The 27,897-nt window shown below is 44.6% G+C and overlaps 1 protein-coding gene across 6 annotated transcripts in view; it reads left to right on the forward strand.

Annotated features, from left to right (window-relative positions):
* SCARB1 (scavenger receptor class B member 1) overlaps positions 1 to 27,096 on the forward strand; it is a 34,395-nt gene extending 7,299 nt beyond the window's left edge. The window contains exons 2-14 of one of the 6 annotated variants that reach the window (XM_063315412.1): positions 1,976 to 2,133; positions 6,139 to 6,280; positions 7,663 to 7,866; positions 8,551 to 8,646; positions 9,417 to 9,532; positions 9,948 to 10,114; positions 11,967 to 12,085; positions 17,339 to 17,412; positions 17,641 to 17,692; positions 18,408 to 18,554; positions 22,891 to 22,980; positions 23,511 to 23,642; positions 25,074 to 25,203. In XM_063315412.1, coding sequence (XP_063171482.1) covers positions 1,976 to 2,133; positions 6,139 to 6,280; positions 7,663 to 7,866; positions 8,551 to 8,646; positions 9,417 to 9,532; positions 9,948 to 10,114; positions 11,967 to 12,085; positions 17,339 to 17,412; positions 17,641 to 17,692; positions 18,408 to 18,554; positions 22,891 to 22,980; positions 23,511 to 23,618 — 1,473 coding nt within the window. In that variant the 3' untranslated portion in view covers positions 23,619 to 23,642; positions 25,074 to 25,203. Of the gene's footprint in view, positions 1 to 1,240; positions 1,394 to 1,975; positions 2,134 to 6,138; positions 6,281 to 7,662; positions 7,867 to 8,550; positions 8,647 to 9,416; positions 9,533 to 9,947; positions 10,115 to 11,966; positions 12,086 to 17,338; positions 17,413 to 17,640; positions 17,693 to 18,407; positions 18,555 to 22,890; positions 22,981 to 23,510; positions 23,643 to 25,073 lie in introns of those variants that run through there. The other 5 variants (XM_063315413.1, XM_063315417.1, XM_063315414.1 and 2 more) reach the window with 5 other exon arrangements.
* The last annotated feature ends 801 nt before the right edge of the window (positions 27,097 to 27,897 follow it).

Raw genomic sequence — 27,897 nt, forward strand, 5'->3', positions numbered from 1 at the left:
ACCCAACCCCCATCATCTCTCACAGTTGCTTGTGCTGGCCGGGGCTGATGGGAGTTGGAGCAGCTGTGAAGTCAGCAGCACCATGGTCCCCGTTGCTATACATGGGGCACAGAGGTCATCTTCCTCCTTTGCTGCTGCACAGGCTGGCCAGATATGGAAATTACCTCATTAGTTCATTTATAAGTTTGCATGGGGGAAGAAATACACAAAAGGCTTACAAAGTATTTTTAAAATTTTTTGGGAAAGATAAAACAACCCTCTCTTATTCTGAGCAGAGACCTGAAATCGGAACAAATAATTAATTAAGAATTAATGTCAAACTAGAGTTCGACCACACCAAGCCAAAAGGTGGGAATCGAAAGACGAATCAAAAGCATATGTGCGAAGGATGGACTGATTATTTAGGAAATTACCTACTTTCTTGTTTGCAAATATTTGCAAGTGGGTATCAAGAGTTCTGCTTGATCATCACTGCCATCAGTCATGATTGGGCCTGATCCCCTTTCAGCAACAGGGCCTCCCACAACAGTCTTTAAAAACTTGCTTAAAAATCTGCTTGTTCACCCATCGTACTGTTGTTCCAACTTTTACGGACCCTAAATCGATGGGGAGCGGAGTCTGGCAAATGTTTGCAGAGCCCAGTCCCTTGAATCAGAGGTTGCTTGGCTAAATTCCAGAGTGTGTGTCTGTACGATGGACCAAACCACAACCCAGCCCAGCCTATTTTAGCATCGTGTTTTGGGACAGACTTTGCTTTGTGGGCACTTCGGCGCATCGTATGAGCCAATGGCTTATTTCAGGAGAACAGCCACTCCTCTCCAGAGGTAAACATGTTGTGTAAATAAGTCTAGTCAATGTGCTGGGGTGGGGGTGGGGGTTATCCAACAAACAGAAGTCTTGGGTGCACAGTAGCTGTGGAAATTGTAGATGTCGGCAACTGCAGGCCAGGCTGAGTGCATGATGAGTGGCTTTGTCGGCATCTCTTCAATGCCGTCTGGAACGGGTTGCAAGCTTTTCCAGATCGCGAGTCCCGTTGAAGCAAATTCCTAGAATTCCCTGATCAAGAAGTGATAGGAAATGGGCTGAGTTCAAGGGAACTTCCTCTTTTTTCCCCTCTTGGGGAAAAAAAAAAATCACATAGAACCCTTCAAGTTCTCGCAGAACTGTAGGATTCCGCAAAACACGGTTTGAAGAACTTGATCTAGACTTGCTAATGTGCTAGTCTAGGGCAAGACATGCGCAGTTGTGCGTCTTCCAATACTTGCTTGCACATTCTAACATGGCGCCAGTAAGCTTCACTGTGGTTTGCTAGGTTTTGGCACAGCATCACAAGTTAACTGAATCATTCTGGCTAGCACACCATGCTTGGCTGTTTAACATAGGTGTGAGCCCGGTAAATTGTGTCTATTTTATTAAGTCACGCTTGAAACAAAGCATAGCTCTGGGAAGTGTTTAAATGCGATGTGTGTGCCTCCAGGTTCAATTCGAAGGGGGTTCTCTCAGCTATGGGAAACCTTAACTAATAATTAAAACCCTTAGAATTCTTAGGCAATTTACGATCACTTCCAGGGTAGGTTAGTCATAATAATTTAGCAGCCATAAGCAAAACAAATAATTAAAAAATAATAATAATCCAACATTTCTTGGGAAAGGGAGATCATGGGGGACACCTAGTGACATCAGATACCTTTGGGTATTGTTTTTTTCCCCCAAATGTTGGCTTTAAAAAAACCTGAAGGTAAATTGCCAAAATATTAACCAGTGAGGATGTAGATAACCAAGAAAGGAGAGAAACCCAACAGATAAACCTGCTGTTTTTCCAGTTAAGAAAATCGAATTAATTTCTTGGGTAAACTTGCATTTGCTGTTTTCTTTTGTTTTAAATCATGATGATGATGATGATGATGATGATGATGATGATGATGATGATGATGGGCCGTTAGTTCTGAACTGTGTTCTCCCCTTATCTTTGCAGAACACGAGAATTGATCCCAGCAGCTCCATGTACAGCATGTGGAAAGACCTTCCCGTGCCATTCTTCTTTTCCTTCCATTTATTTGAAGTGATGAATTCCAAGGAAATTCTTTTAGGAGCCAAGCCGATATTGAGTCAACGTGGACCTTACGTGTACAGGTTTGCCCTTTTTCCCCTCTTGGCTCAAAGATCATATCATTGGAATATACAGATTGTGGCACTCGACAGGACTCTGTGTTCCCCAGCTTTTGCAGGAAAATAAACCACGGCTGCAAGTTTGGGGCAGGAGGGCAGACCAATGAGAAGGAGCTAGCATAGAAGGCCCTTCTAAGATCTTTGGTTAGTTGGTTAGGAGAATTTTCTCAGGAGATTAGAGGACAGTTAGGACGGGAAGGAAGGAAGGAAGGAAGGAAGGGAGGGAGGGAGGAAGGGAGGGAGGGAGGAAGGAAGGAAGGAAGGAAGGAAGGAAGGAAGGAAGGAAGGATCATCTCCTTCATGCCCAGTTTTTCCAGGTCTTCATACTGTGAGGTAAAGGAAGTTCTGAGAAGATAGAGCAATAGATGATAATGTTCTCTGAAGAAAATGAAGAGAAGAACAGTGATTTTGGACAGCTCCCAAGACTGTTAGTGGTATGCACGGAGCCCAAGACACTATATAGCTATGCTATATCAGAGTTTCGGAAATCAGAGAAGGTCCCTGCCTCATTTTAAAAACACCTGCTTGTTAAAACCTGCAGGAGAGGACCTTTTGAGGACAGCTGCCCCAAGGAAGAAGTATTTTCTGTGGCTGGATTTCCATATCCTCTCACGCCATGGTGTTTGAACCACAGTGGCTGAGTTTGCCCACCCACAATTGAAAAAATGACAGTTGGGTTCAGGGCTGGGTGGAAACCCTATGTGGAATTGCTCAGGTGTGCGTGAGTAACAAAGATAAACAACACACTGTATCATCAACTTCAACCCTTTCCTTATCATGGACCAAGTCAGCATGATCAGGCAATAATTTGAGTCTCCTGCAAAGCCAAGTTAATTGAGAAAAACATTGTTTAATTCCCCTGGATAATCAGGAGAGCTCAGCCTAAGAGAGAGGAGGAAGATTTTCCAGAGCTGAATGGTAATCAGAATTATTTGCAAAGCGTTTAGGAATGGCTGCACGCATGCTTTTCCAACAGGTGGTTAAGCTGTGGTGTAAGTTAAAATGTGGCTCTTCCTGAAGGTGATTAAGCAGGTAAAGGAAGATCCCCATCATTAATGTTTATTATTGCTTTCTATGGTTTGGTTATTACTGTATTGTCCTTTATATAGTGTTTGATTTTGCACAGCGCCTAGAGCAGTGATTCTCAACCTTGGTAACTTTAAGACGGGTGGACTTCAACTCCCAGAATTCCCCAGCCAGCCATGCTGGCTGGGGAATTCTGGGAGTTGAAGTCCACCCGTCTTAAAGTTGCTAAGGTTGGGAAACACTGGCCTAGAGCCTCTGGAGGGGGGTTGTTTATAAGTCTTATAAGTCTTGTTTTCAGCAGAATTTTGCTCCTGTTGGTACAAAGTTAGTGTCTTAGTTTCAAAGTCTGTCTGTCTGTCTGTCTGTCTCTCTCTCTCTCTCTCCCACAATTAGATTTCTAATATGAAGGAGGATTCTCTTCAGCCAGCTTATGCCCAACACTTCTGGATTTATCTAGCAGATATTTGGAAGCAGGGCCGCAACTAGGGTCTGTGTCACCCAGGGCAAACATGGATTCCATGCCCATTTTGGTGCCCCCCCCCCAGCGCGGTGCCCAGGGCACGTGCCCCACTTGCCCCTCCCCCCAGTTGCAGCCCTGTATGGAAGTCCAGGATACTGAACCTGCCCTCCATGTATCACCCATGTAGGATTCCCAACACCCTTTTCTCCTGTGGAGGACAAAAATCTGTTCCTTTAAAAAGTGAAAAGACATTGCACATGCATGCACGCACGCACGCACGCACACCCAAGGGTTTTCATTCTGGAGAAACCGTCACAAAGGTCTTGGTTTGGAGGTGGGAGGCTGGCAAAGTGCCAGCGTACAGAATCTTCTCCAAATGGCCCAACTGAGCGTGCCACCTTTCAGCATCTCCAGAACTTTTTTCCCACTGGGCAAGAAGTGACACCACGCAGAAAGTGGGGAAGAAGTGGTAACGTTTCAAAATGCAGCCCATTCTTTTGGCCGCAGGGTAGGCTGTTGAAAGTCAGGATGGAAGAGATGGTAGAACAGGGCCGTGCCAACCCGCACCCCACCCCCAGCTCTGGAAAAACACACAGGTATTACTTGTGTGGCAGCTTAACAGACCCATTGTGCATGGCAATGTCCTCATATCACTCACCAGAGGCCAGCTCCACCGTTGTTACACAGTATGGCGGTGGACCGTTGCATTTGGCTCCTCTGGAGGGTGCTGTGGGATCGATGCAACCGGTGGAATTTCAGCCTGCCTTGCGTTGGAAGCTTCTTGGTGGAGCAAAGCGGGGAATCGTTAACCTCCCCAAGTGGGAGGGATTATGAAATAAGCCCCACAGTAAAGAATGTGAGTCACCGTTTTTATAATTCTTGCGAAGCATAAGCTCAAGAATTCATTGTACCTACCAGAACAAGTAAATTACCCACTCAGAATCCCAGGCAAAGGGATTAAAGTTGAAGATTGACCGTCAGATAATTTTTGGAGCATGTCGCTCCCGGTTGGGAGTGATTTTTCCTTCCTCCAAGCCCATTTGGGACAGTATCTAGGGCTGAGCTGGGGCAGGGAATACAGTCGATTTCCATTGTCTTGTTGACTGTCGGTGATTTGGTTGTGTTTCTTCTTACGACACTTCTAAGGAGTCCTTGGTGCTCTCTGAGCTTGGTCATTGGCTTGCAGACGTTGTCTGTTTGATTGTTTGTTTCCTTGGTTGTTCCGTGAGTAGGATACTGGTTTCTGTTTGATTGTTCGTCTAGTGTTAATCTCTACTTGAACACGTCTCCAGCAGCGGACACCCAGATAAGGAGGGATTAATACCAGGCAAATGATCGTGCAGAAAACAATACCCTAATCAAGGAGCTACCAAGGAGGAAACCACACCACCACCAACACGGGCAGGGCAAGCGACTGGATATAAACAGGGAGCAAATACCACACTCCCTCGCACGGATGACGTTACCTAGCTGGGTTGACGTCCACAAGCCAACCACCAAGCTCAGAGAGCGCCAAGGGCTCCAGAGTTCAACCCTGAGCTATGGAGATTCTCTTCCGTTGGACCGCTTATAAGGAGACGTCAACACAACTGGGCACATTTCAAGGTTGCTGTGCGATTTAAAACAGGGAGGAGGAATCATCTCTCATCACGAGGCAAAGTCGGTTCTCAGGCTGTGTATGTAGCTCGCGCATGATTTTTCTGGTTTCCAAAAAGACGCAGACAAAGCCGAGTTTTTGGCCTCTTATGGGTGGAAACTGAAGCTCATGTAAGGGCAGGGTGCTTGCAGCTGCTAAATTTGGTTCCAGCCTGCCTCCTTAGGTGTGGACTGAGGTCAGGGGCCGGACCCTTTGCAAGGCCGTGGGAGCTGGCCGCATCTTCTCTTCTTTTCCGATTTAGCAGCACTCCATCCATCCAGATGTGCAAAGTCTGTTCATTACATTTGCACAGAATAACAACTGCACACTGCTCAGCCTTGTCTTGCGGTGAAAGCACCCTTTAAAGCAGCATTTCTCAAGCTCGGCAGCTTTGAGATAGATGGACTTCAATGCCCAGAATTCCCCAGCCAGCTGTGCTGGCTGGGGAATTCTGGGACTTGAAGTCCATCTATCTCAAAGCTGCCGAGCTTGAGAAGCGCTGCTTTAAACCCTGTAAAATAAAATTGTTTGAAAGCGAGAAGCACCTTTTATTTATTTATTTTAATGGGAGGGGGTCCATCCAAGCACGGGCAACTGCCGGCCTTCTTTAAATGGAAGAAAAAAGGAAATTGCTGGTTATCTGCAGTTTGGAAGGAAGTCTTTTTCTGTTGAAATGGTGCTTTCTCTCTCTTTTTCCCGTTGCTAAATGGAACAGCCAAATTCATCCAGGATGCCCTGTAGTTGCCCAAAGGGATTGTTAGGACCAAAAACAATTTCTGGTGGGAAAAAAGTGCCATTCTCCCTCCCGCTCCTGATTCTCTTGGCCATGGTTCTGCATCTCTTGCAGGGAACACAGGCAGAAAAGGAACATCACTTTTCACAGTAACAATACCGTCTCCTTTTTGAACTATCGATCGTTTGTCTTCGAACCGGACCGTTCCAATGGGTCAGAGTCCGATTACATCATTTTCCCGAATATCTTGGTGTTGGTAAGTGGGCTTACAACTCTTAGGATCTTCATCCCATCTTCATGTAATGGGTATCAGTTCTGGACTTCTGGGTCGAGGATGACACTGCTCAATTTTTCACTGGTTTTGCTTTTCCAGCATGTACTTGATCTAGCAATACGGGTAGTCCTCGCTTAACGACCACCATTGGGACCGAGATTTCAGTTGCTAAGCAAAGCGGTCATTAAGCAAATTTGATCTGGTTATATGACCTTTATTGCAACTATTTATTTAGTTCAGCAAATCACTGCAGTTATTAAACGAACCATGTGGTTGTTAAGCGAACCATGCAGTCCCCAATTGATTTTGCTCACCAGAAGCCAACCAGGAAGGTCGAAAATGGCGATCATGTGACCACAGGATGCTGCAATGGTCATAAATTGAACCGGTTGCCAAACGCCCAAGCCACGATCATGTGACCACAAGGGTACTGCAACAGTTTTAAGTTGGAGGACCAGTCATAAGTCAGTTTTTTCAGCACCATCTTAAGTCTGAACCATCACTAAACAAATGGTTGTAAAGCGAGGACTACCTGTACATTCCCCCAGAAGTACGTTTGACCCGTTTTTGACTGACTTTTCGTAAAGGCTGTTAAGGCTGTTCTATTCCAGCAACCATTATAGCTAGGCATGACTGTACTATTACATTAGATTTTTTATTACATGGATAATAGTGCGGAAGTGCAGGAAAATAGCAGAAGTGCAGGAAATACACTATAAAATATAATGGCAGAAGTGCAGGAAAAAAACACAGATGGGCGAGTTCAGAACCTCTGTATACGCTTCAGAAGCAACATCCAAGTTTCTATCATCATCACCAGCATGAGATTCAAGGAACTGATTCTTTGCTTGCTAATGGCTACAAGAATTTTTGTCAGTGCTGAAGGGCTAACCCTTGGCTATTTAGAAATAAGTGGGGATCGTTGACAGAACACTTCATAGCCGCCATTTTCTTTGAAGGCGAAAGGGAAGATACGGAGCTATTTACTTTAAAGAGAAATGTTATTTATACAAGGGGATTTCCATGTTATTTCTGATGGTCCCCCAACCCTCAAAACTGGATGTTGATAGGTGTGGGTCTTAGGTATTGACATGTCACGCCAAGCTATGGTTTTGTTTGAACATGGTTTAGTGAGTTCATCACAGTCAGCTCAAACATAATGCTACAGGGGTGGGCTCAGACAAAACCAAACTCACCAGACAGATAGCTTCTCTTCACTGGAGCACAAATTGGATAGCAATTAGGAAGCACGTCTCCACATTTATAGAATGTGATAATAGTTGGCCCGTTTCTAAAATATAGGAAGCTGTTTATTTCTGTTTGCCTCAACTCTCCTTTTATTCTGGGTTTTTTTTTCCTTCAAGGGAGCAGCTGTAATGTTGGAAAACATGCCATTTGCCCTGAGGTTGACCTTCAGTGGTGCTCTAACCTTCTTCAGAGAGAAGGCATTCATAAACCGAACTGTCAAGGAGGTGATATGGGGATATGATGAACCCTTCACTCAGTTCTTGAACAACCTTGGTGTCCCCATAGTTCCATTCAAAGAAAAATTTGGCTTGTTTGTCAATGTAAGTCAGATCCTTGAGGGAGAGACATTGGTCCAGCCCTGGTCATCTTTGGGACAAAGTGGGCACAGATGCCAAAGAAGAGAGACTTCCTAGGAGGCCACATTTAATGGAGGGAGAGATCAGAAATGGCCTTCTACCAGCTTTTCTTAACCAAGTTGAGGGACGCACATTATTTTTTGAGTGGTGGGTGCTCCACCAATCGTACACACTTAGCCATGGTTACCTTCAGAATTAACGTGCAGGAGGTGCTTCAGTGGTGAAACCTGTTTTGGGAATCCTGCTATGATCTCTGTCCTAACCATGGAATGTTGGCCAACTGCAGTTTCTCAACGCTCCTCCCAGCCAGCATAACCAGGGGTCAGGAAGGATGGCAGTTAGCATTCACAGAAGTTGGAGACCCAAGGCTAACCAGAGATCAAGGAGGATGGAAGTCACAGCCCACTTCTAGAGACTCAAGTTTGAAACTGGCTTTAGTTAAAAAGTCCAGCAGAAAGGCTTCCCTGAACTGTCTTTTGCAGTTGGGCCAGGAAGCAAAAAGACACGTGGGGCTTTACCTCTCTGCCTACCTTGTTAAAGTGGAAGCCTTTTCCTTCATCGATTCCCCTTTCTGAAAAATGTGGAAACAGGGAGCCCAGAATGTTGCTAAGAGTGTGTAATCAGCCAGTCTGTTCTTTTCCATTACAGTTAAACAATTCCCACATGGGTCTCTTCACTGTGTATACGGGCTCTGACAATATTTCCAAAGTCCATACGATGGATACTTGGAATGGATTAAAAAAGGTAAAAATAAAACAAATCACTGTTTTCGGTAAGGCCTTCTAATAACTGCTTTTAAAAAAAAAATGCAGAAAAGCTAAAAAGCCATAATGAAAGAATTCCAGTGACTGCTGTGTATCAAACGCAAGCCCTATTTATAAGAAAATCAAGGGTCAAATTCTTGGACTGCTTTTTCCCACGCAAGCAATGCAGTGAGCTAGATAGTCTCATCTTCTAGGTAGGCAGAAGGTCCTATTTCCATGCTTGTTTTGGTAACAGGCAGAACTGATATCGGTGTTTTCCTCTGTGTCAGGATTAATTAGCATCTGCAGCAAGTCTTACAAAGGAGGTGAGTCACAGCATAACATTTGCAAAAGCAAATGCATTTCCTTCTGTAAAGGAAGTCGGTCCTCTGTTCATGCAGTCTTGATTTTGGAGGTGCATCATCCCCAAAGAGTTTTGTTTCTATAACTGTCTCCAGCCAGATGTTTTTTCAGTGCAACACATTTTAGTCAAGGTCCTGCTGCTCTGGAGGATTTTCTGCCGGAGGTCTCCTTCCTGATGGCCCCCAATCTTCCTGGTGGGATTTCTTGGTTTAATTTTTGCTGGGTGATATTATCAGCTCACCGATCTGACACAGAGGAAACGCAGCGTGGAAAGAATAGCTTAATGGCAGAGAGGGCTTGTACTGGAAAGTATCGGACAAGCTTTTGGAGACTGTTATTCTGAGCTCTGGAGGACGGAATGGTGCACCAGCCTGGCTTCTGGCTGTTGAGGTTCCATCTCTCTTGCAGGTACCATATTGGCATTCCGACCAATGTAACTTGATTAAGGGATCCGCAGGAGAAGCATGGCCGCCGTTTATGACTCCCTCTTCGCCGGTGGAACTCTATGCTCCTGATGCCTGCAGGTGACTTGCTTGCAAATCCTTGCCTCTTCCAGACATCATTCTGCGCTAGAATTCGGCCGAACAGATGCAACTTTCCAGATATATTTTCAGTGCAATGGATGAACGGCCAAATATCCAACGACCAGTCCCTCCATCGCTCAGATGCATTTTCCCAGGATTGCATGGCCGTTGTCACATGGCTGTCCACCCAGGGTGGATCCTCCCCCCAATTTAAGTACAGCATCTGGCCACCCAAAGGTTTCCATCTCTGTTCTAGAACTTCAGACACATTTCTTCATCCACAGTCCATTGGGACCCTGGTCTTTCAAGGAAAGAGTCCCGCTTTTGGGGCGGAGATGGGCAGTGATAGAAATTTGAGAAATAAATAAACAAGCCTCTGCCCTGTTTGACGTCTCTCTTAATCTCCCTTTTTCAGGTCCATTAAATTAAACTACACCAAAACTGAAAAATTCCAAGGCATACCGCTTTATCGCTATACGTTGCCAAAGACCCTGTTTGCCAATGGAACGGTCTATCCACCCAACGAGTGTTTTTGTCCATGCCGCCAATCCGGAATCCAGAACATTAGCTCCTGTCAATCAAGTACGTCTGCTGGACATTTTGATTGTACAAAGGTTTTCTTAAGCTTTCCACTTTCCAAAAAGGGGTTGGCTTTGAACTGGGCTGACCCCATGTTGACTGATGGACTGATGAACAGTCTGACATCTCAGGGGCTAATATTGTTGGAATAACGTAAGGAAAACTATAAATCTTGTTCCTTCCTGCAGGGAAGTGGGAATTCTAAATGCTCAGTCCAAGTAATACATCTCAAGGCAGTCATTAAATTGGATATACAGTCTCCTGAAGATGAACCTGGCTGGTTGCTTATTAAAATTTCTAATCCTGCCATGAGAAGCCTTTGAAAATACAGGGGCAGAATCCAGTGGGGCTGGTGAATACAGATTGCTAGGCCAAAAGGACATGCTGTCTGTCTCTCACTGTATGACCCCTTGCTCCTGGTCATGGCTAGTACGATACTTTTTTTTTTAATCCATTCAGTCATGTCTGATTCTCAGAGACTGCCTGGACAAGTCCCTGCAGTTTTCCTGGCAAGGTTTTTCAGAAGTGGTTTGCCATTGTCTCCTTCCTAGGGCTGAGAGAGAGGGACTGGCCCAGGGTCAACCAGCTGGCTTTGTGCCCAAGGCAGGACTAGAACTCACGGCCTCCTGATTTCTAATCTGATGCCTTAACCACGACACCAGACTGGCTCTCGCACAACACAATATAGTAAATATTTAATTCTGCCTGTGCATACAGAACTGCATAATCTGTTTTTTTCATGTTCCTGATCTTCAGTTAATTTGACAGGAACAGTACATCTTTCTGCACCCAGCAGTGAATTTCCAGCCTCCAACTGGACAGCCTGTCAGTGCCCCAGATCATGCACGACAATTTCTACGTTGCATGCCAGGATTAGGTTACATTTGCAATTAAGCCGTGGGCAGGTGCGCGGGCATTAGAAACCAAGGGAATGAAGAGTCGTATAACTTGAAGGGAACTGTCAGCATTTTTTTTCTCCTCTCTTCATTCCATTAATGATACGAACTGGCTTCAGTCAATTTCCTGTTTTTGTGACCCTGGCACACTGCAGCAAATAGGAATGAACTCCAAGTTCTTGGCTCACAGTCAAGCTTTAAATCAATAAACGTGGCATGCACATTTAAATCGCTTGTATTTTACCCTCTTGGCAAAGCAGTTTCTGTTTGTTCATTCCGATCAAGAGAAATCTTTTAGATCACTGATGATAGCCAGCCCATTTTTAAAAAATTTCTTGCAGTTTGCAGAACCCAGGGGAAAAGAAGCCGGTGCCTAACTTGAATGCCCTGGTAGTCTCTAAGCTACCCTGGGCTCCTATAAAAACTTACAACTGCCTATGATGTCTCTGGTCGCATTGGCTCACCACACTAATGGGGATTTTACACGTCGGGGAATGGATTCTGTAGCTTTCTCAAACAAGGGACTGGTCCTCATGGTCAATGGCCCTTCGTAGCAGTACTTCTGTCCTAACTGCCAGGAAACACTCTGAGACAAGGAACTGGTCTTTAATGTTTTATTGCTTGTACATAATAGGAATCCTAACAAACTGAAGAAGCGTGGGAAAAACCCAGCCATATAAACCCCAAAGGTTAAGGCAGTCCCGATCTGTGCCTCTTGGAATGGCTACCTAATTCCTCAGTGCTAGGCATGCGCTTAACAGTCTGGATGGGAGCCCCCTGCTTGCCATCCTTACTCATGACATCTTCTCTCGTGATCAGCGAAAGGGCCCCGAAGGCAAAATCCAGCATCACGTGGAGTGGCATAGTCAGCAGGGAATCCCTCACGTGTTTTGAAAGGAGGAAAAAAAATAGGAGCTTGTTTTGTTCTGATTATAATATTCTGTGTTTTTTTTTTCTAGATGCACCGATATTTATTTCTCAACCTCACTTCCTAAATGCTGACCCATCATTACTGGACGCAGTAGATGGTTTGCATCCCAGTGAAAAGGAACATGAACTCTTTGTCGATATACATCCGGTGAGTTCACCCCTTACAGCCTCATTCTCTGGTTATGAATATTACCAGGGTGGCGATTGTACATTCCAGTATTAGTTTGTCAACCTTTTTGATCAAACGGGACAGGTAAGTACAATTCTAGAGTGGTTTTTGTTGGCAGATTGCTGGGAAAGCCTTTGGCCCAGGAGAGATCAGAAAAGTCACACACCAGGCATTTCTATAAAAATAATTTATTTACAGAAAGCAAAACATCTTTAAAGGCTTCTGCATTCTTGCAGGCCCTCAGTGAGAGCAGCTACATGCCTACGCAGAAGGGAAACAGAAACTAAAACAAGTCCAAGCAAGTTCTTCTTTCCCCCGGTGCAAAAATTAACATTCGAAAAGGGGACAGTTGAATTCAACCTCTGCACCTGGCCAAAATGATTAGTTACCATAGTAACTTTAATCTGTAGTAGAAAACATTAACAGTTTTCTGCCCCCTTATTTAAATCCCGGAAAGGTAGGACATCTTGACTAGGCCTATTTACCTTTTATGCCTGATGGAACTGAAAAGCATTTTTTTAAAAGAAAGTGGGAAAGAGAGATTTCCGAGTGCCAGGAAAAGTTATTTTAGTGTTGGTTCCAGTGTTTCAGAAATCATTCCTTTATTGACAGCATTTCGAAATAACAAAAGAATGCATTAAAAGGAATGCAGCAGCTTACATTTGCATTTGTATTCTAAATATAAATAGCTGGGAGGGCTAGACATGTTTTGTTGGTGCAGATTTACACAACAAAAGATTCATTTCTTCATCTTCATCTCCTCTGTGCTTTGTAAACTCTCTGGCTCCTTTAAAAGATCCTTCCCTGTGAAGTTCTAAGTAGTAGCTAAAGTCAACTGAAGTTTTAAATGATGTTAAGGTGGATTTGAGAATCCCAGGGAAGTGTTAGGGTTTTTTTTAAATAACAAAAAAGGAATAAGATGTTTTTGTAGTCATGCTTGATTTGTGGGTTGTTGTTTTTGTTGGCTTGGGGTTGCTGAGTGACTGCAAGAGAGAATGAATGAATGAATGAATGAATGAATGAATGAATGAATGAATGATCGCTCCAATAATTGTGCAAATCAAGTTGTATTGATGAATAAACTGGCCAAGGGTGGCTGCTAGAGGGTGTAGGAGCACATTCAGGCTGAAAGATAGGCCAGAAGTTACAAAATTATTATATTTGTTTCATGGATGGGCCTGTCTATGTGCATGAACAGTGTTCTTAAACTGAAAATAAAGAATGAAACTTACCTCTTTAATATGAGGTTGCCCGAATTTGAAATAATTTTTAAATAAATCGTGATCTCCCAGGAAACCCCTAGTGACCTCTCAGGGACCCCTGGTGGAGAAACCCTGCTCTAAGGTGTCAACATAACATCCATTTTTTCTATTGTCAACTAATATTTTTAATCATCAAATCATAATTTCATTCTTTTTCTGTTTCGTGCAAAAAGCCCAAAGGGGGCTTCCAATTTGCCATAAAATTAGTCAATGTCTTTTCTCTAATCAAAGCTGTCAATTTCGCCATCTCAGCCAACACCATCCACTTGACCATCCCTTCTTCCATTGTAGGTAATATCGAGTCTTTCCACCTTTGAGCAAATAAAAGTCTTGCTGCTATATATCCTATATAAAAACAAAGTTCCATATGATTTTACCAATTGTTTATGCATTAGTTCCAAAACAGATGTCTCTGGTTTTGAGTATATATTCTATCTTTAAAATCTTCTGGGTTAATATTTATCTGGATCTTTTTAGGCTGCAATTTCATTTCTTTATTATCATTTTTACCTCCTGTTTATCCCACTGCTGATTGTTAGATGCTTGATAATTGCCCCATATTCTTACACTACCTAGAGAATTCTACTACTTGGGCCAGCTCAAAGAATAATGAATACATTTTCATAATCATCAGTTGCTATCACACCACTGTCTGGAGCACGTTGGATTAATTGGGCCTGTAATCTTCTTGGTCTCTTTTCCTTTTTTTTTTTTTTAATAATAAATAAAGGGGGAAAATAGCCTTTATCTCTCCCCCCTGCCTTTTTTTTAGACAACATGTTGGCTATTTTTCACTACTCCAAATTTGATCTTCAGACAGTTTTTGAACAGTTTTGCTTTTGAATTCCTTAAGAACCTGTCCCTGAAGCAAAATATTAGCCCAAGCCTGCTTTTCTTGTGCTAACTTTCTTAATACAGGGAACCCCGTGTGTGTGCATATGTTTACATGCAGGGATTATTTGGGGTTTCATGTCCCTTGTCCTCTGTCACATATATGGAAAGAAATGATTTGTACTTGAATCTGTTGCAACCACATTTAATGCATTATATGGATGACTTGACATTGAATCTAGACTTCACACTGCAAGAATTCCTTCCTTCCTTCCTTCCTTCCTTCCTTCCTTCCTTCCTTCCTTCCTTCCTTCCTTCCTTCCTTCCTTCCTTCCTTCCTCCCCTTTCCCCTTTCCCCTTTCTGTCATGAGTACTGATGGCGAGCTGGAAGGGGCCTCTATCCAGGGGGGAAAACGCATGCGTAGTACTGAGGAATTAAGCAGCCATTCAAAGAGACACAGATCAGACCCACCTTAACTTTTGGGGTTTATCTGTCTGGGTTTTCCCACACTTCTTCTGTTTGTTAGGATTGATGTCCTAATAGCCAGGAACCACGCTGAGACGAGGAGTAGGTCTCTAGTGTTTATTACTGCTGCATAAGGCAGAAAATCCTAACAAACTGAAGAAGCGTGGGAAAAACCCAGACAGATAAACCCCAAAAGTCAAGGCGGGTCTGCTCTGAGTTTCTTTGAAGGACAGTTCAAAGCCTCTAAACTGCGCGTGCGTTTTCCCCCCTGGATAGAGGTGCCTTCCAGCTCACCATCAGTGCTCATGTGTAAGGGATGCCTAAGACTAAATAAAAGACTCAGACTCTAAAGCAAGTTTAAGCTCTGGCTTTTATTTAGAATAGAATGCACACCAGTAGAAAACTGAGAGTGAGGAAAGCGCGCCCGAAGTGGTTTTAAATAGTCTCGCGCCAAACAGCGCTTCACCCCCACACTCCCCGGGTGGGTTCCATGGGTTCTACAGAGTGGCAGGTCATCAAGGCTTGCTAGGTGAGAGGTCGTCCAGTCCCATTCGCCCCGGGCATCGCCCCGTTTGTCTTCCTGCGAGGTAATGGTCCATTACTGGGCGATTAGATCTCAATATTCCTCAAAAGCCCGGGCGCGCCCTTCTGAACCTCGCCCTGACCGTTTCCTCGACAATGGTGTAAATGGTCGATTGCCGGGTGATAAGATCTTGTTGCCCATTTGAGTTCCCCAAACCCATTACCCTTTTTGTCTAGTTTATCGCCTGCCCTTCTTCAGTCATTGATACGTATCCGTGTTTTGTCATGCGAACCGTTACGATGTCACAAACATCGCAACGGCGATCATGACAACATGCCACTTTCTATCTCCTTCCTTCCCTCCCTCCCTCCCTCCCTCCCCTTTCCCCTTTCCCCTTTCTCTCTCCTTCCTTCCAGCTGTAAAACAGTAAATTAGTTACAACTCTGACATTCTCCCATTTTGTCATCCTTCCTCCCTTGGATCAGCAAAATAGTTGGGAAAGTGATGGAGATGAAGATACAGCTGGGTTTCCTCATGCTTACTATAGGCAATGTTGCTCAACATTTCCAGCGATGGGCCACTGACAAAGCTGGTGCTTGCCAATGCCCGAGGTGGTTGTGCCTTCTGAGCTTCCGACTTTTTCTTGCTGGCCCCATGGGAATTGAAGAGATGTGGAGGCACTGTAATTCCCTTCTTTGAAACCTTCTTATCCTCCCACATAACCCTTTCAGGTAGTCTCACAGTTGCTGTGCCAGTTCATGCCCTTTGAAGACCAAGCTGTTTGAACATCTCGTTGGCTTTCATTTTTTTTTTTCATTGGAGAAGCAACTTCATCAGGGCAGCTCCTGTCCAGGGCACTGTCTCTGGTGACCTCTTAAACAAGGAGGAGAGGAACAGCAATAGGTCTGGCTGAATTTGGCACTCCCTAACCTCTTCCCTAGCAGGAGGGGAATGGTTGCACTTTGTAAACTGGCGAGTCAGAGTGCATGGGTGCGCAGCTTCTGGCCGCAAAGAAGAACATTTCGCTCTGCGGGCCATTTTGGCTAGAGGAGAGCAGCATGCAGAGAAGTGAAATGGCTCTCGTATTTTGGCGATGCTAGGGGCTGAATGTCAGCTTCACCTCTTTGTTGGCGGGAAACCACCAATGGTATGTTGGCTTGCGAGGAAGTATCCAGCTGGCTTGCATAGGACATTGTGGACATGCCTGGGGCAAAGCTAGAGGTTGATGGCGCAGGTGGGATCCTGGCCAAAGTCTTCCAAAACTAACCTGCATTGTGTCTTTGTTGTTAGCAGGGAAGCTGTGCATGGCCCAGGTAGGAGGAAGGCTGATGACCTAATCTGTCCATTTTTTCTCCAATTAAAAAGCGTGCTATGCCCACAGCCATGATGGGTGGCAGGGATCCTGCACCCACCGATTGATTCTTTTTCTACCCTTTGCATTTCTTATTTCCCCTGCAAGGGTATGTTCCTCTGCCCGCTAATGGCCCAGTTCCTAGCAATGTGGTTGGATTTACACCATGCACATCATACCCGATGATTTCTTTAATATTGGCTTTGCAGCCCCTGCGTTTGATAAACCATGGTTGATGGTTTAATGCAGTGTTTCTCAACCTTGGCAACTTTAATATGTGGCGACTTCAACTCACAGAATTTCCCAGCCAGCACTGAAGTTGAAGTCCACACATCTTAAAGTTGCCAAGGTTGAGAAACACTGCTGGGAGTGATGGGAATGGAAGTCCAGTACACACCTTGGGAAGGCCTCTAGGGATTAGACTATGATAAAGTCTAAATTGACTCTCTGTTCTGCAATGACTTATTTTCTGAACTGCCTTCTTTTGAGGATATAAACAAGAGGTCCTTTTGAGGATATAAACAGGAGGTCACCCTAATTCCAGTGGGCACAAGGATAAAATTTAGGCCAATCTTGTTTTGCTGTCAACAAGCCCACTTTGTGTGTGTGTGTGTGTGCATGCCTGCAAATTGTTGGGGTTTTTTGGTCTTGTTGCCTGCTTAAGTTCCTTTTCCTATTTTTTTAAAAAAAGATTTAGTTTGAATACCATGCGTCGCTTCAAGAGGCTTTTGAAGCCTAGGAAAGGAAAATAAATGGGATCTTTGAAGGAAACAACCAAATCTGTTCCTTCTTTCTGCAGCTGACGGGGATTCCCTTGAACTGTTCAGTCAGAATTCAACTGAATCTCTTCACGGAGCAGGTCCCTGGTGTCTGGTAAGTCGTTGGCCCTGGGTGCCAAGTGGGGAGGGGCGAGGCTTCAGAACAGTGGATTTCTTTGCCACTTCTTTGAGTAATATTAATCCCTCCCCAGGAAGTTGGGCAGAAAAGATCAGCTTGGTGCAGCAATGCTGCCTTTATAACCTAAAACTCAGACTTACAAAAGGGTGCCCAGATGGATTGCCCGGGAGATTTTAAAATGCGTGTTCTCTCTTGATTTTTCAGGCAAACCGGACAGATAAAGTCTATGGTGTTGCCCCTCTTGTGGTTTTCTGAGGTAAGTGTGAGGCTCACACACACACACACACACACAACACCTTCTGAGAAGGGTGTATGTAGTTTGCAGTAACTTGTATGTATGTATGTATGTAGTTTGTATGTAGTTTGCAGTAACTTAACTGACTGGTTAAACTTCCTTCCCTCCTTCTCGTTCTCCTTCTCCTTCTCCTTCTCCTTCTCTTTTTTCCTCCCTCCCTCCCTCCCTTCTCTTTCTCTCTTTATCCTTCATTCCTCTCTCCTTCCCTCCCTCCCTCCCTCTCTCAATCTAAATATTCATCCTTAAATTGATGATCTTACATAAAACTTTATTTTTTGTCATGGTTTATTCTGCACTTGGCTACCAAAGCTGAATTTTGCTGTGGATTGTTCTGCTGTTTGAAAAGGAAGTAGAAGTTCAGTTCGAGGAAAGGTTTTGGGGTTGGTGGGAAGAGACCATGCAACCTTGGCAGAGAAATCTGCAAAGCTGGGGGTCAAACGTCCACGTCCTTTTCCCAAGGATGAGATTGGATGGAGAAGGGGCGGGGATCGAAGCAGGCCGTGAAGCCAAAAGCTCCCTCAGGCACACCGTGGAAAGCAAGTTGGATGTTGACTGACGGAGCCACAGGGGGGAACGGTGTTCTCCCACTCAGAATTCTGCTCATTAGATGCAGGTTATGAAATCCTACAGGGAAATAAAACCACTCATCATTCGTTTTGTTTCTTTTTTTGAGCAGAGCGTGGAGGTTGTAGGAGATGTTTTGGATTACTTCTATATGCGTATAATAATCATCCCGTCATTGCTGGAATACCTGAAGTACTGCCTGGTGGCCCTGGGAGGTCTTCTGCTCTTGACAGCTGGCTCGTTTGGGCTCAGGAGCAAGGTAGGCTCAAAGTGGCCTTTGATCTGCCATCTCCTTCCTTAATATCGCTGTTGAGTTTCTACCTGGTTCTGCCCCTCTCTGCTGTCAGTCAGAACATTCCTGTCCTCTTCATCCAACTGCTAGTCCTGTTTTCTTCTTTTAACCTTCTTCCCCTTGCACAGAAAGTGTTTAACAACAACAACAACTTGCAGCTGATCTGTATCAGCAAAACGGGAAGGCATGACCCATGCTGAAGTTCCCCTTTGGAGGTTTAAGTGAGATGGTGATAACATGTTTTCATTCCCTCCTAATAAGCAAATCTAGAGTTGGCTTTCTGCAAACAGGACATTCCATTCTTCAGGGCATAACCCTGTTTAATGTGCAAGTTCTTTCCCTTTAGGTTTGAGGTGGCCCGGTGCAAGGAGAGAAGCTTCATTCTTGAAGTTCAGCTTTCCTCAAGGCCACCTGGAAACAGGAGTAAGCTATGGACATCCCAGCAGTTTAGAAAACATCTCAGCTAGGAAGCTCAACAAGATTCAAGGTGTCTTTGTTCCCCCCGAAGAGAACCTAGCAGAAAATCCTGATTCCCTTTGGAAATGGCCAAATCCAGGGCCACCCAGTGGGGAAGAAGCAGTTTTTATGCCCATTGTGACCTGAAAACTGAGGTTGTATTTTTGGAATAGCCATCAAAACCAATGCTAAGCCTTCTAGCAGATGTTCCTTCCTGTTGACTTCTCTTTTCCCCAGTCAATATTAGGAACCCCACACAAATCTCCAAGTTGCAATCCAGCAGTTCTAATTGTGTTATACATCTTTTGGTGTTAAGGACAGGAAAAGGGGTGGGTGTTGCGCTGGTGTGCATAGGATAGGGACTCATGGTGGAAATGTTTCCAAATGTCCTCAAGCTATTTTAGGGCTCTCAGTTGTGAGTCTTGCGCCACCCCAGTGCAGCAGCGCTCTAACCTCCTACAATACGTACAATATACACCTCCCAAGAGGTGCGTAAAAGGTGTTCAATTTGAAGCATGAAACGGCCATTTTGAGCGCAAAAGAAGGCTGGCTGGATTGTTTGGAGGTCTTCTGAACTCCTAAAAGGCCCAGAGCAGCCTAATTTGCCGTCACAGTAGTGGCTTGGCTCCCTAACCAAGTTGTTTTGAGTTCCAAGTTGTTTGAATCTGAGGTGTCTTTCACACCCTGAAAGAACCCTTCCATAACTGCATTTTTGCAGAATAGGTGTTCCAGATCAAATGGAATAGATGGCTCCAGTTGGAGACACCTCTGTGTATATTTGATGGTATATTTAAGGACAGTCTCCAGGATGGCAGCATGCAGTTGTTTAATTGTTCGAAAACAAAGAGAGCTCTTCCAGATTGCAAAGATCTGGTGGTCTTCTATCCAGGGACCATCTGCATTTGGATTCCTTTGGATCTTTCCACCAGGACCAGGTTCACCGAGTCACCCATCAAGTCAACTTCTTGAGTCAGCTCCTTTGACTCAAACCACCTCTGTCTTTTGGCGCTCCGTGAAAGCCCTAGAGGCAGAGTTGGTTGTAAGAGGGAGGCCCCAGCTCTGCTCTGGGAGAATTCCAGGGAAATTAATTAATGAACTTGCATAATGTTGCCTCGGTTAGACATTCGGGGTTTGGTAGATGCCGGATAAATGTAGTTTCTGCTTGCTTGAGAGTTACTATTAAACCCTAATACCCACTAGATGGCAGTAGAGAGATACAGATATATTTTTTTGGCCAGTTGCTTGAGGGTGCCGGGTTTTTTCCAGTTTGATTTTTGTGCTAGTTGCTTGATTTCCGGTTAACTGAGAGTCTACTGTGTTTTAATTTGTAGTTAATAGAATCTTGCAAGTCTGAATGCGCCTCCCTTTTCATCTCCGTGTGAAATAGAGAGGGTTTTGTCTGAGATGTTTTCTTGGATTACAATTCTGACCTGGACTCAAGTCCCCCTTATCTGGCTGTCCCTCCTGTCCCTCAGCGCCATTCCCTCTTTCCTTTACATCTGTATGGAGCCTGTCTGCTGGTTAGGACTGTCAGGAGAGGCCTTCTGAAGATGCTCCTACCATCAGAAGACTTTCGGCAGGAGAGAAAAGGCCTTCTCCTGTGCTGCTCCAAGTCTGGGGAATATATCTTAGCTCCTTCAGTGTTTGCCAGAGCAGAAAGGCAGGATATGAATCAAGCAAATAAATAAATATCAACAGGCAATCAGCTATCATAACTGTCCTGCCTCGGAGGCTACCAACGTGAACTTGAAGCAGTATATACATATTAGTTTATGTAGGATGCCTTTGATATGAGTCTCTCCCTGATTAGGATTATGCCTAGACCCCTTTCATGCACCCTCTCTCAAGATAGCTCTCCATTCCTGCTCATTTATTTATTCAAGGTCTTTCCTGTCTTTTGTCAATCGGTCCAAAACTTTCTCAGTTGTTGCAAGGATGCTCAGCCTGGGTCTCATAACCCTGCCTTGTAACAAATTTAAGAGGAGGAGCTGCAGATTAGTTTGGGGGTTGTATGGAAATCCAGATGTTAGCTTGCCCAAGCAGAGCAGGGAACAAGGCCCAGAATGCAGCAACTGGGGAATTTGCAGGTTCAATAAACCCCCTTGACAGATTTTTGTCAATAAAGTCCCGCAATGCCTCAAGCTCTTTCTGAGTCATTGGATAAATTTTCGGCTTGGGCAATTGAGCGTTTGGAACCAACTCTATTGCACAGTCAGTCTTTTGATGTGGGGGTAGCTGATCCGCTTCCATTTCCCCAAATACATCTGCAAAGGCTTGGTATTGATTGGGCAAGCCTTCTAAATGTGCCAAACTAAGGTGCGGCGTGGCAATTGCAGCCCTTGTGATCAGAACGTGTTCTCATTCTGCCTGGACAGGCCAGCATCTGGCTCTCCAAGCAAGGCCCAGAACATGTTACGGGCTCCAGCTTTGCATGCAGACAGCTCCAACATGCACACCCAAAGCTGGATCACAGTCAGAATTCACTCCCATTCTGCCCAGACAAGCCAACAACAAGGTCAAGGTTTTCTGTTGCTAGGAGCAAGTCTTGATCCCAGATAAATGTGGAATGAGGAATTGGAGCAGCTGTCTCAGGAATAAAACCCAGATTTCAGGAATTAATACAGAACTAATATCACTGCCCAGAGCTGTTGACAGTAGGATGGCATACAAGCTTAATAAATTAGTATTAGTATTAGTATTAAGCTAGTGCACCCTTCCATTAAAATTATAGTTTTAAACATGATCGCTTGGTTATATCATTAAAAAACTGATAAAGTTGCAGGTCCCTGTGTTAAAAAGAAGCATATTTATTTCTTGCCCAACCCTAACCCCAGTGAGAACACCAATTTGCACAGATTCGTTTCTCATTTTCAGTGTCGTGGCACCATAAAGTTCAAATCTTCCTGGGTTACTGACCATACCTGAAAGAAAGAAAGCTACTCGGAATTAAACATGATTGGGGTGGCATTGCAGTGTAGTAAAATAAACGAATTAGGATGTCTCCTCCACCACCCTCCCCTGAATAATTTAACTTTAAATGGGAGGATTGTTTGAGTTTGCGATATAATCAGAACCGTCTTCTTGTCTTCAGCCGACAAAATGTTTCCATGTTGGACCCACAAGGAAGGGTCTCCCTTCTAAACCTGAGCTGGTTAGTTCACCCCTGTCATCCCTACCTGTTAAGTCAGTTTGATAGACCAAGTACAAGCCCTTCTTCATGCAGAGTATGCATTCAAGGAATAAAGGGTGGTCCCCAGGGACACATCTGGATCAGAAGGATAAGGAGAGGATGGCGAAGGGCTTTGGCCCACAGTCTCCAGGTTAATCTTCCCACTTCTTTAGAAGCTGCTGGTCCAAAAAGTCACAAGGTGTCCTATGACCTCAAGAAATGCTCACCCCCGTTCTCTTCCTTTATTAGTCTCTGTTAGATCTTATCTCTTTGTTTTAAAATGTAATAAAGCTATTATATATAAAAAAGAAAGAAACACTCACCGCACCTGATCTCACGTGAGGCTGAGTCAACAAGGTGCAAATGATGTCACAGTGTGTAACCTCAGCAGTTGAAAACCCTCCAGCTTTCACACCGGTTGCATTCGCTGGCCTTTTTAAAAAAAGGAGACTCCCTTAATCCATGTTTGGCCCCGTCACAGAGCACTTCGGGGTGGGCGTTAATTTAAGCTTTAGCGAGGCTTCCTTGCAGGTTTCCAAATCCTTGCGATCGAATCTGGCCAGCCAGAGTAGTTTTTCTCCTGGATCACAAGTCACTTTTTAAATAAAGCGAAACTTCTAAACCTTTCTCCCCTGGTTTAGCATGATGTTCACATGGACCTGTTTACTTCCTCAACAGACAATGCGTCTTTCATGGCAGAAGGATCCATCCGTTGCAATACGGATTCCGTCTGGTTCTGACTTTAGTTATGGGTATCAAGGGCCTTTGGTAAGAGATCCCTCAGTGGGTCACCTTGAGCTGGAAAAAGCCAGGTGTCTGACAGAGAATTTCTTCTCTCTTTATTGCTCTGCATCATTCAAAGCAAACACTGCAAGCTAACTCACCTTTTGAATGCCGCAGGGACCTTAATTTTTTTACAGTACTAGCAATACTGGTCCACTAGAAGCTCCTCTTTCCAAAAGTATGTTTGTGTATCTGTGTGGTTTTTAGCATTGCTTTCAGCTCACCGGCCCAACTCTCAAAAGACTGAGAATTTGTTGCGCACCCCGCTATCTAATTTGACCTCTGGCTTCTTAATCCCTTCTAAATCACATTTAAAATAATAAATGCAGCTTGCCTAAATCAGGACAAACAATTACTCTGATCTCTCAACTTAATTGAAGAAGGGGAAAAAAAATCCTCACCAATAAAACTGTTCACTAAAACGATAGCTTTTCCTTCGTTCTTCCTTTAATCAGTAACATAAATGTCCCAGAAGTGTAGCCTAAGTTGTTTAAACCAGACTGATTATTTTCTAGGAAAAAAGCTTTTTATTTTGGCGTAGTAATAAAAGCTCAGGACCTAGAGGGGCCATCCCGGCCTCCAGGAAAAAAGCCAGCTTGCAGTGGATGGAGATGAAACTCTAGGTGAATATCTGGAATAAAAAGAAGGTAACTTTAAAAAAAAAAAAAAAAAAAGCAAAATGTAGCTTGACCTAATTTTAAAACCTCCCAGGGTTTTAAAACAGCTGCTGGAATGGCTCGTTGCTTTAAAATGTTTTATCTTTGTGGCAGCTAATCTACTCACAATTCCTTCTGCTTTTAACGGCTTTTAAGTTGTACAGATAACTTTATCTCCAATCTCCGTGCCGCCCCATGCACTCCGCGTAACCTCTTAATCCACTACAACTTTCCCTTTTCTTTCAGTACAGACCAGTGAACGCTTGGAAGAACCAATCTGCCTTGCAGTTTGTCGCCTTGCTAAACCCCCGACAGCATTAACCCTCGGGATCCGACTAACGTTCTGTTGAGCCGGCTTTTAAAACCTAGATGAGATTCTGTGGGCGGGGTATCTGCTAAGCTGATGACACCCAGCTCCTGGCCCAATCAGAAGGAAGAGAGACACTCCTTAAATGTAGCATCTGGAATAACCCTGTGGCAATGGGTTGAGAAGTGTTCTGTACCAGGCAGGGAAGCATTGTGGTTCATCCAGAATCTTCTGCCGGTGGAGGCCTTTGCATTTTCAGGATGGAAACGCAGCAGGATGACAACACCGAGCGGTGGTTCTGTGTTGGCCTGGGGGAAAGCTTTAGATGTTTGTCCACCAGGCGCATTTCCTAAATGCGTGGGAGCAAGGGACCCACTACCATCACTGCATAGTTGCTACCTTATTCAAGAGCGCCCTCCTGTGAGGATAGCTGACATTCACCTGTCCTTGCAGAACAAACAAGGACAAGAAAGGTTGGAAGGCAGATCAGGTTGGACGCCTGGCCAAAGCGTGGCCTTCAGTTGCACGGACAAGACTCAAGCTTGTCCCTTTGCCACCTCTCTCTAAACAGGGCATAACTTTTGGCTTCCTCTTTAGAAGATAAATATTGGTTTAACATAAACATATGTTTAAACATAAACATAACAAAAGATTGGTTTATTGAAGCAAGCCAGATTCAAACCATGGTTTCTTTGAATCAGATCACATGCCTTGCCAGTCATCGACCGTAATTAAATAAATCTGGTTTGGTTTGGTTTATCTGATTAAACCATAGGTGGAGGAGGTGAGATTCAGGCATATCTTGTTAAGCCAGCTTTTTCCAACCTGGAGCTTCTGCAGAGATCTTGGCGCTGCCGTTTTTAACCATGGTGCAATGATGTCAGTGAGGTCCATTGTCTCTGGAGGACACCAGGTGGGAGGCTGCTGTGCTAAACCATAGAATTCAGTTGCAGATGAACCAGGCCAGCCTCCCGGTTCATAGAAAATGCTTGCTGCATGAGAAAGGATGAGATGTCAGAAAGTGAAGTTGGCTCAGCTGAGGATCAGCCCACTTCAGACTCATGTATCTTCAGAATTGGTGCAGTTCTAACTAGATGCTTCTGGCTTCTTTTCAGAGAAAGGCCCCAGCAAGGATCTTGCGAACACCCAATCTTCCGGAAGCTTTAGAAACCACCCCACTTCTGCGGGACTCACACAGTTCACAGTAGCAGTGACACATGATGAACCTCAGTTCCTCCTCGCAAAGGATCTTGAGTTCTTTTACCAATCTTGCTTATTTGCAAAAGGGGGAAAATGAAAGGGAACAGATGTCCCCATTGGAAACTTAAGGACTGTGCTGCAGCTGGGAAGGAGATTGAGACCCACATTCCAGAACAGCCAGCCTACTCCAAGTTGTTTTTCTCATGCAAAGACACAAAGAACATTGTGCCTGTTGATGTTCTGAGTTTGAAGACCAATGGAGAACCCTTGGGGTGGCTGAGCGAAGCCCCCACTTACTCCCACCATTGGCCAACAAAGCCTGGATCTTTCCCAGCTTCTTATCCCCAGAAAGTCCTTTGATCCTTCTTAAAGGTGAAAGGCACTTTGTCATCCGCTGTCAACCTTCCCAGGTGGACCAGACAGGAAACACAACCAGATGAGCTAATTCTACTTTATTGTAAGGCTACATTAATAGAATCTTGCAAGTCTGAAAGCACAGTTCTCCCACCGTCTTCTTTACAACTTGAGAAACTAGGGAGGGTCCCTTCCGAGCCTCTTTCTCAACCCATTATGCAGCTGTGGGCTCTGCCTTCTCTTATCTGACCGTTCCTTAGGCAGCCTTTCTGGGCCCAGTCTCCCAACGTCATTCCCACATACCCTTACAGCCATTTATGACAGAAAGGGTTACCTGTGTGGCTATTCAGTGGGCTGTCCAACTGCTGTATCTGTAGAAGAACCTTAAATGGAGACTCTTCCCCTTTTCCAAAGGAAAGCTTCCTTACATGCAGCTGCACCGCTGTGATTCAATTCTGGCTCCCCACAGCAAATGTCAGAATCGTCTGAGGGTAGACTGTGGCTCCAGGTGCCCTGCCACTGGGCCCAAAACCGACCTCATTTTCGCTGACAATCTATCAGGGTTCAGGAAGCACCAGCAAAACATCCAGCGAAGCCAGCTGGAATTAGACACTGTGGAGGGTCTCTTTGTGCAAGGAATAAACATTGCCACTGGGCACTCTTGAAAATCAATGTGTGGATCTCTGTTTGTGCTCCACCATTAATTCTGCCTCTTTTCAGCAAGCACCTCCTGATGGAACGCTGTCTTCTTCCATTTCCTGTAAAATCTAGCTGGAAACGCAATGCTTAGGCACGTGCTGTACTTTTTAAATATTTGCCCAGGGCAGGAGAATGATGGTTAGATGGTTCCCTGAATCAGGGCTGCTGTGGGCTTTTTTATGTCAATCTGAGCTAAATTTGGGAGGAGGGAACAGCAGTAATAGGGAGGGAAGAAAGTGGCTTGCAGTGCATGGTTCCTTGGGAACTAATTAGGATTGGATTTGAATTCCACAGTCCCCCCATAAAGAGGTAGATTTTTGTCAACCACGAGATCTAGTCTCAAGGTCCTTTGCGTCTTCGAGAGCCCAACTCTACTTTGCCAAGAGAGAAACGTCAAACGGTTGGCAGCTTTCCACACGTCCTCAAGTTCAGCAGCAATACAGCAGTCAGTCACTGGGTGGAGGTGTTGTGTTGTGCTTTTAAATTACAATTTACTGTACAGGAATGCAAACTGAACCTTGAGAGACAAAGGGGATGTTGATCTGGGTTGTACTGGAGAAAGTGGGACATTGGAAAGAAAAATGCTTGTTGGGCATTGGAGTGGCTAGCTTGAGAGTTCTCAAGATGGGCCCCTGGAAGGATCCAGCCGCTGTGTATGCGGTCGTGCGTGCGTGGGTATGATGGAAAAAAAATCAGTTACGTTAGCTCATTGGGGCTGGATTCCTTGCTGAAGTTACTTACAATTAGTTTTAATGAGATAATTGCTCTGTGCACGATCGTGTGGATGGATGGATTCCAGGGCATGAAGATTTCAGTGTTCTGGGGTGGGTGGTAATTGTAACTCATTCATGAAAATCAACTTAATTAAAGATGATTTCAGTGGAATAGAGAGGAGCTTTATTTACACACCTGCATGCATTCGTGTTGCTATATATGCCACCGTCTTCTGGGTTAAACAACAATATGTCAAATGCAGAACAACAGTAAGAAAACGCATGAGATCCTCAGATAGACCCCAAGGATGGTAACCTGCATCCCCCATCATGGCGTTGGTTAATTGAGGCTTTCACATAATGCTTTTTCTGTTAGAGGTGTGGACTAGATGGCCAGTCTTGGTTGTACCCATGCTACGTGCAGGATTTCTTCTTAGTCTTAAGGACACAATGCTGGACACATTTTGGCCAGAAAGCCATGAGCAAGGTCATAGCCCAGTTTTGCCCCAATCATGCTCACACTATTCTGTGCAAGCCAGGATTTCTTATCTAGAAACTACCTTGCAAGCCACCATCCTGTGACCTGCATCCCACTAACTAGGAGATGTTTGCATTGTTGGCACAATCAAGATATACCCCGTAGTTACCGTTTCAGAGGACTGGGAAGAAACCTGGAGGAATTTTCACCTCCATGTTTCCTTGGGTTCTCCAGGAAGGATGGGTACATGAAGCCAATTCAGACAAAATGTAGTTAATGTCTATGCTGAAAAGGCAAGCAAGATTCAGAACCCCTGGTTCTTCATGATGGTTAAAACTTGAGGGAGAAGAAGGGAGAGAGAGAAATGTGCCAGATATTTAACTCACATCTGCATTGGGTTTCCTGTCCCTTGGTCTCCCTGCCTAAAGGGAACTATCTTGGATGTAAATTTGCACTTGGTTGTTCGCGATCAGCACCTTAATGCTGATGGAGCCT

Source organism: Candoia aspera, chromosome 15 (genome assembly GCF_035149785.1).
Source record: "Candoia aspera isolate rCanAsp1 chromosome 15, rCanAsp1.hap2, whole genome shotgun sequence".
NCBI lineage: Eukaryota > Metazoa > Chordata > Lepidosauria > Squamata > Boidae > Candoia > Candoia aspera.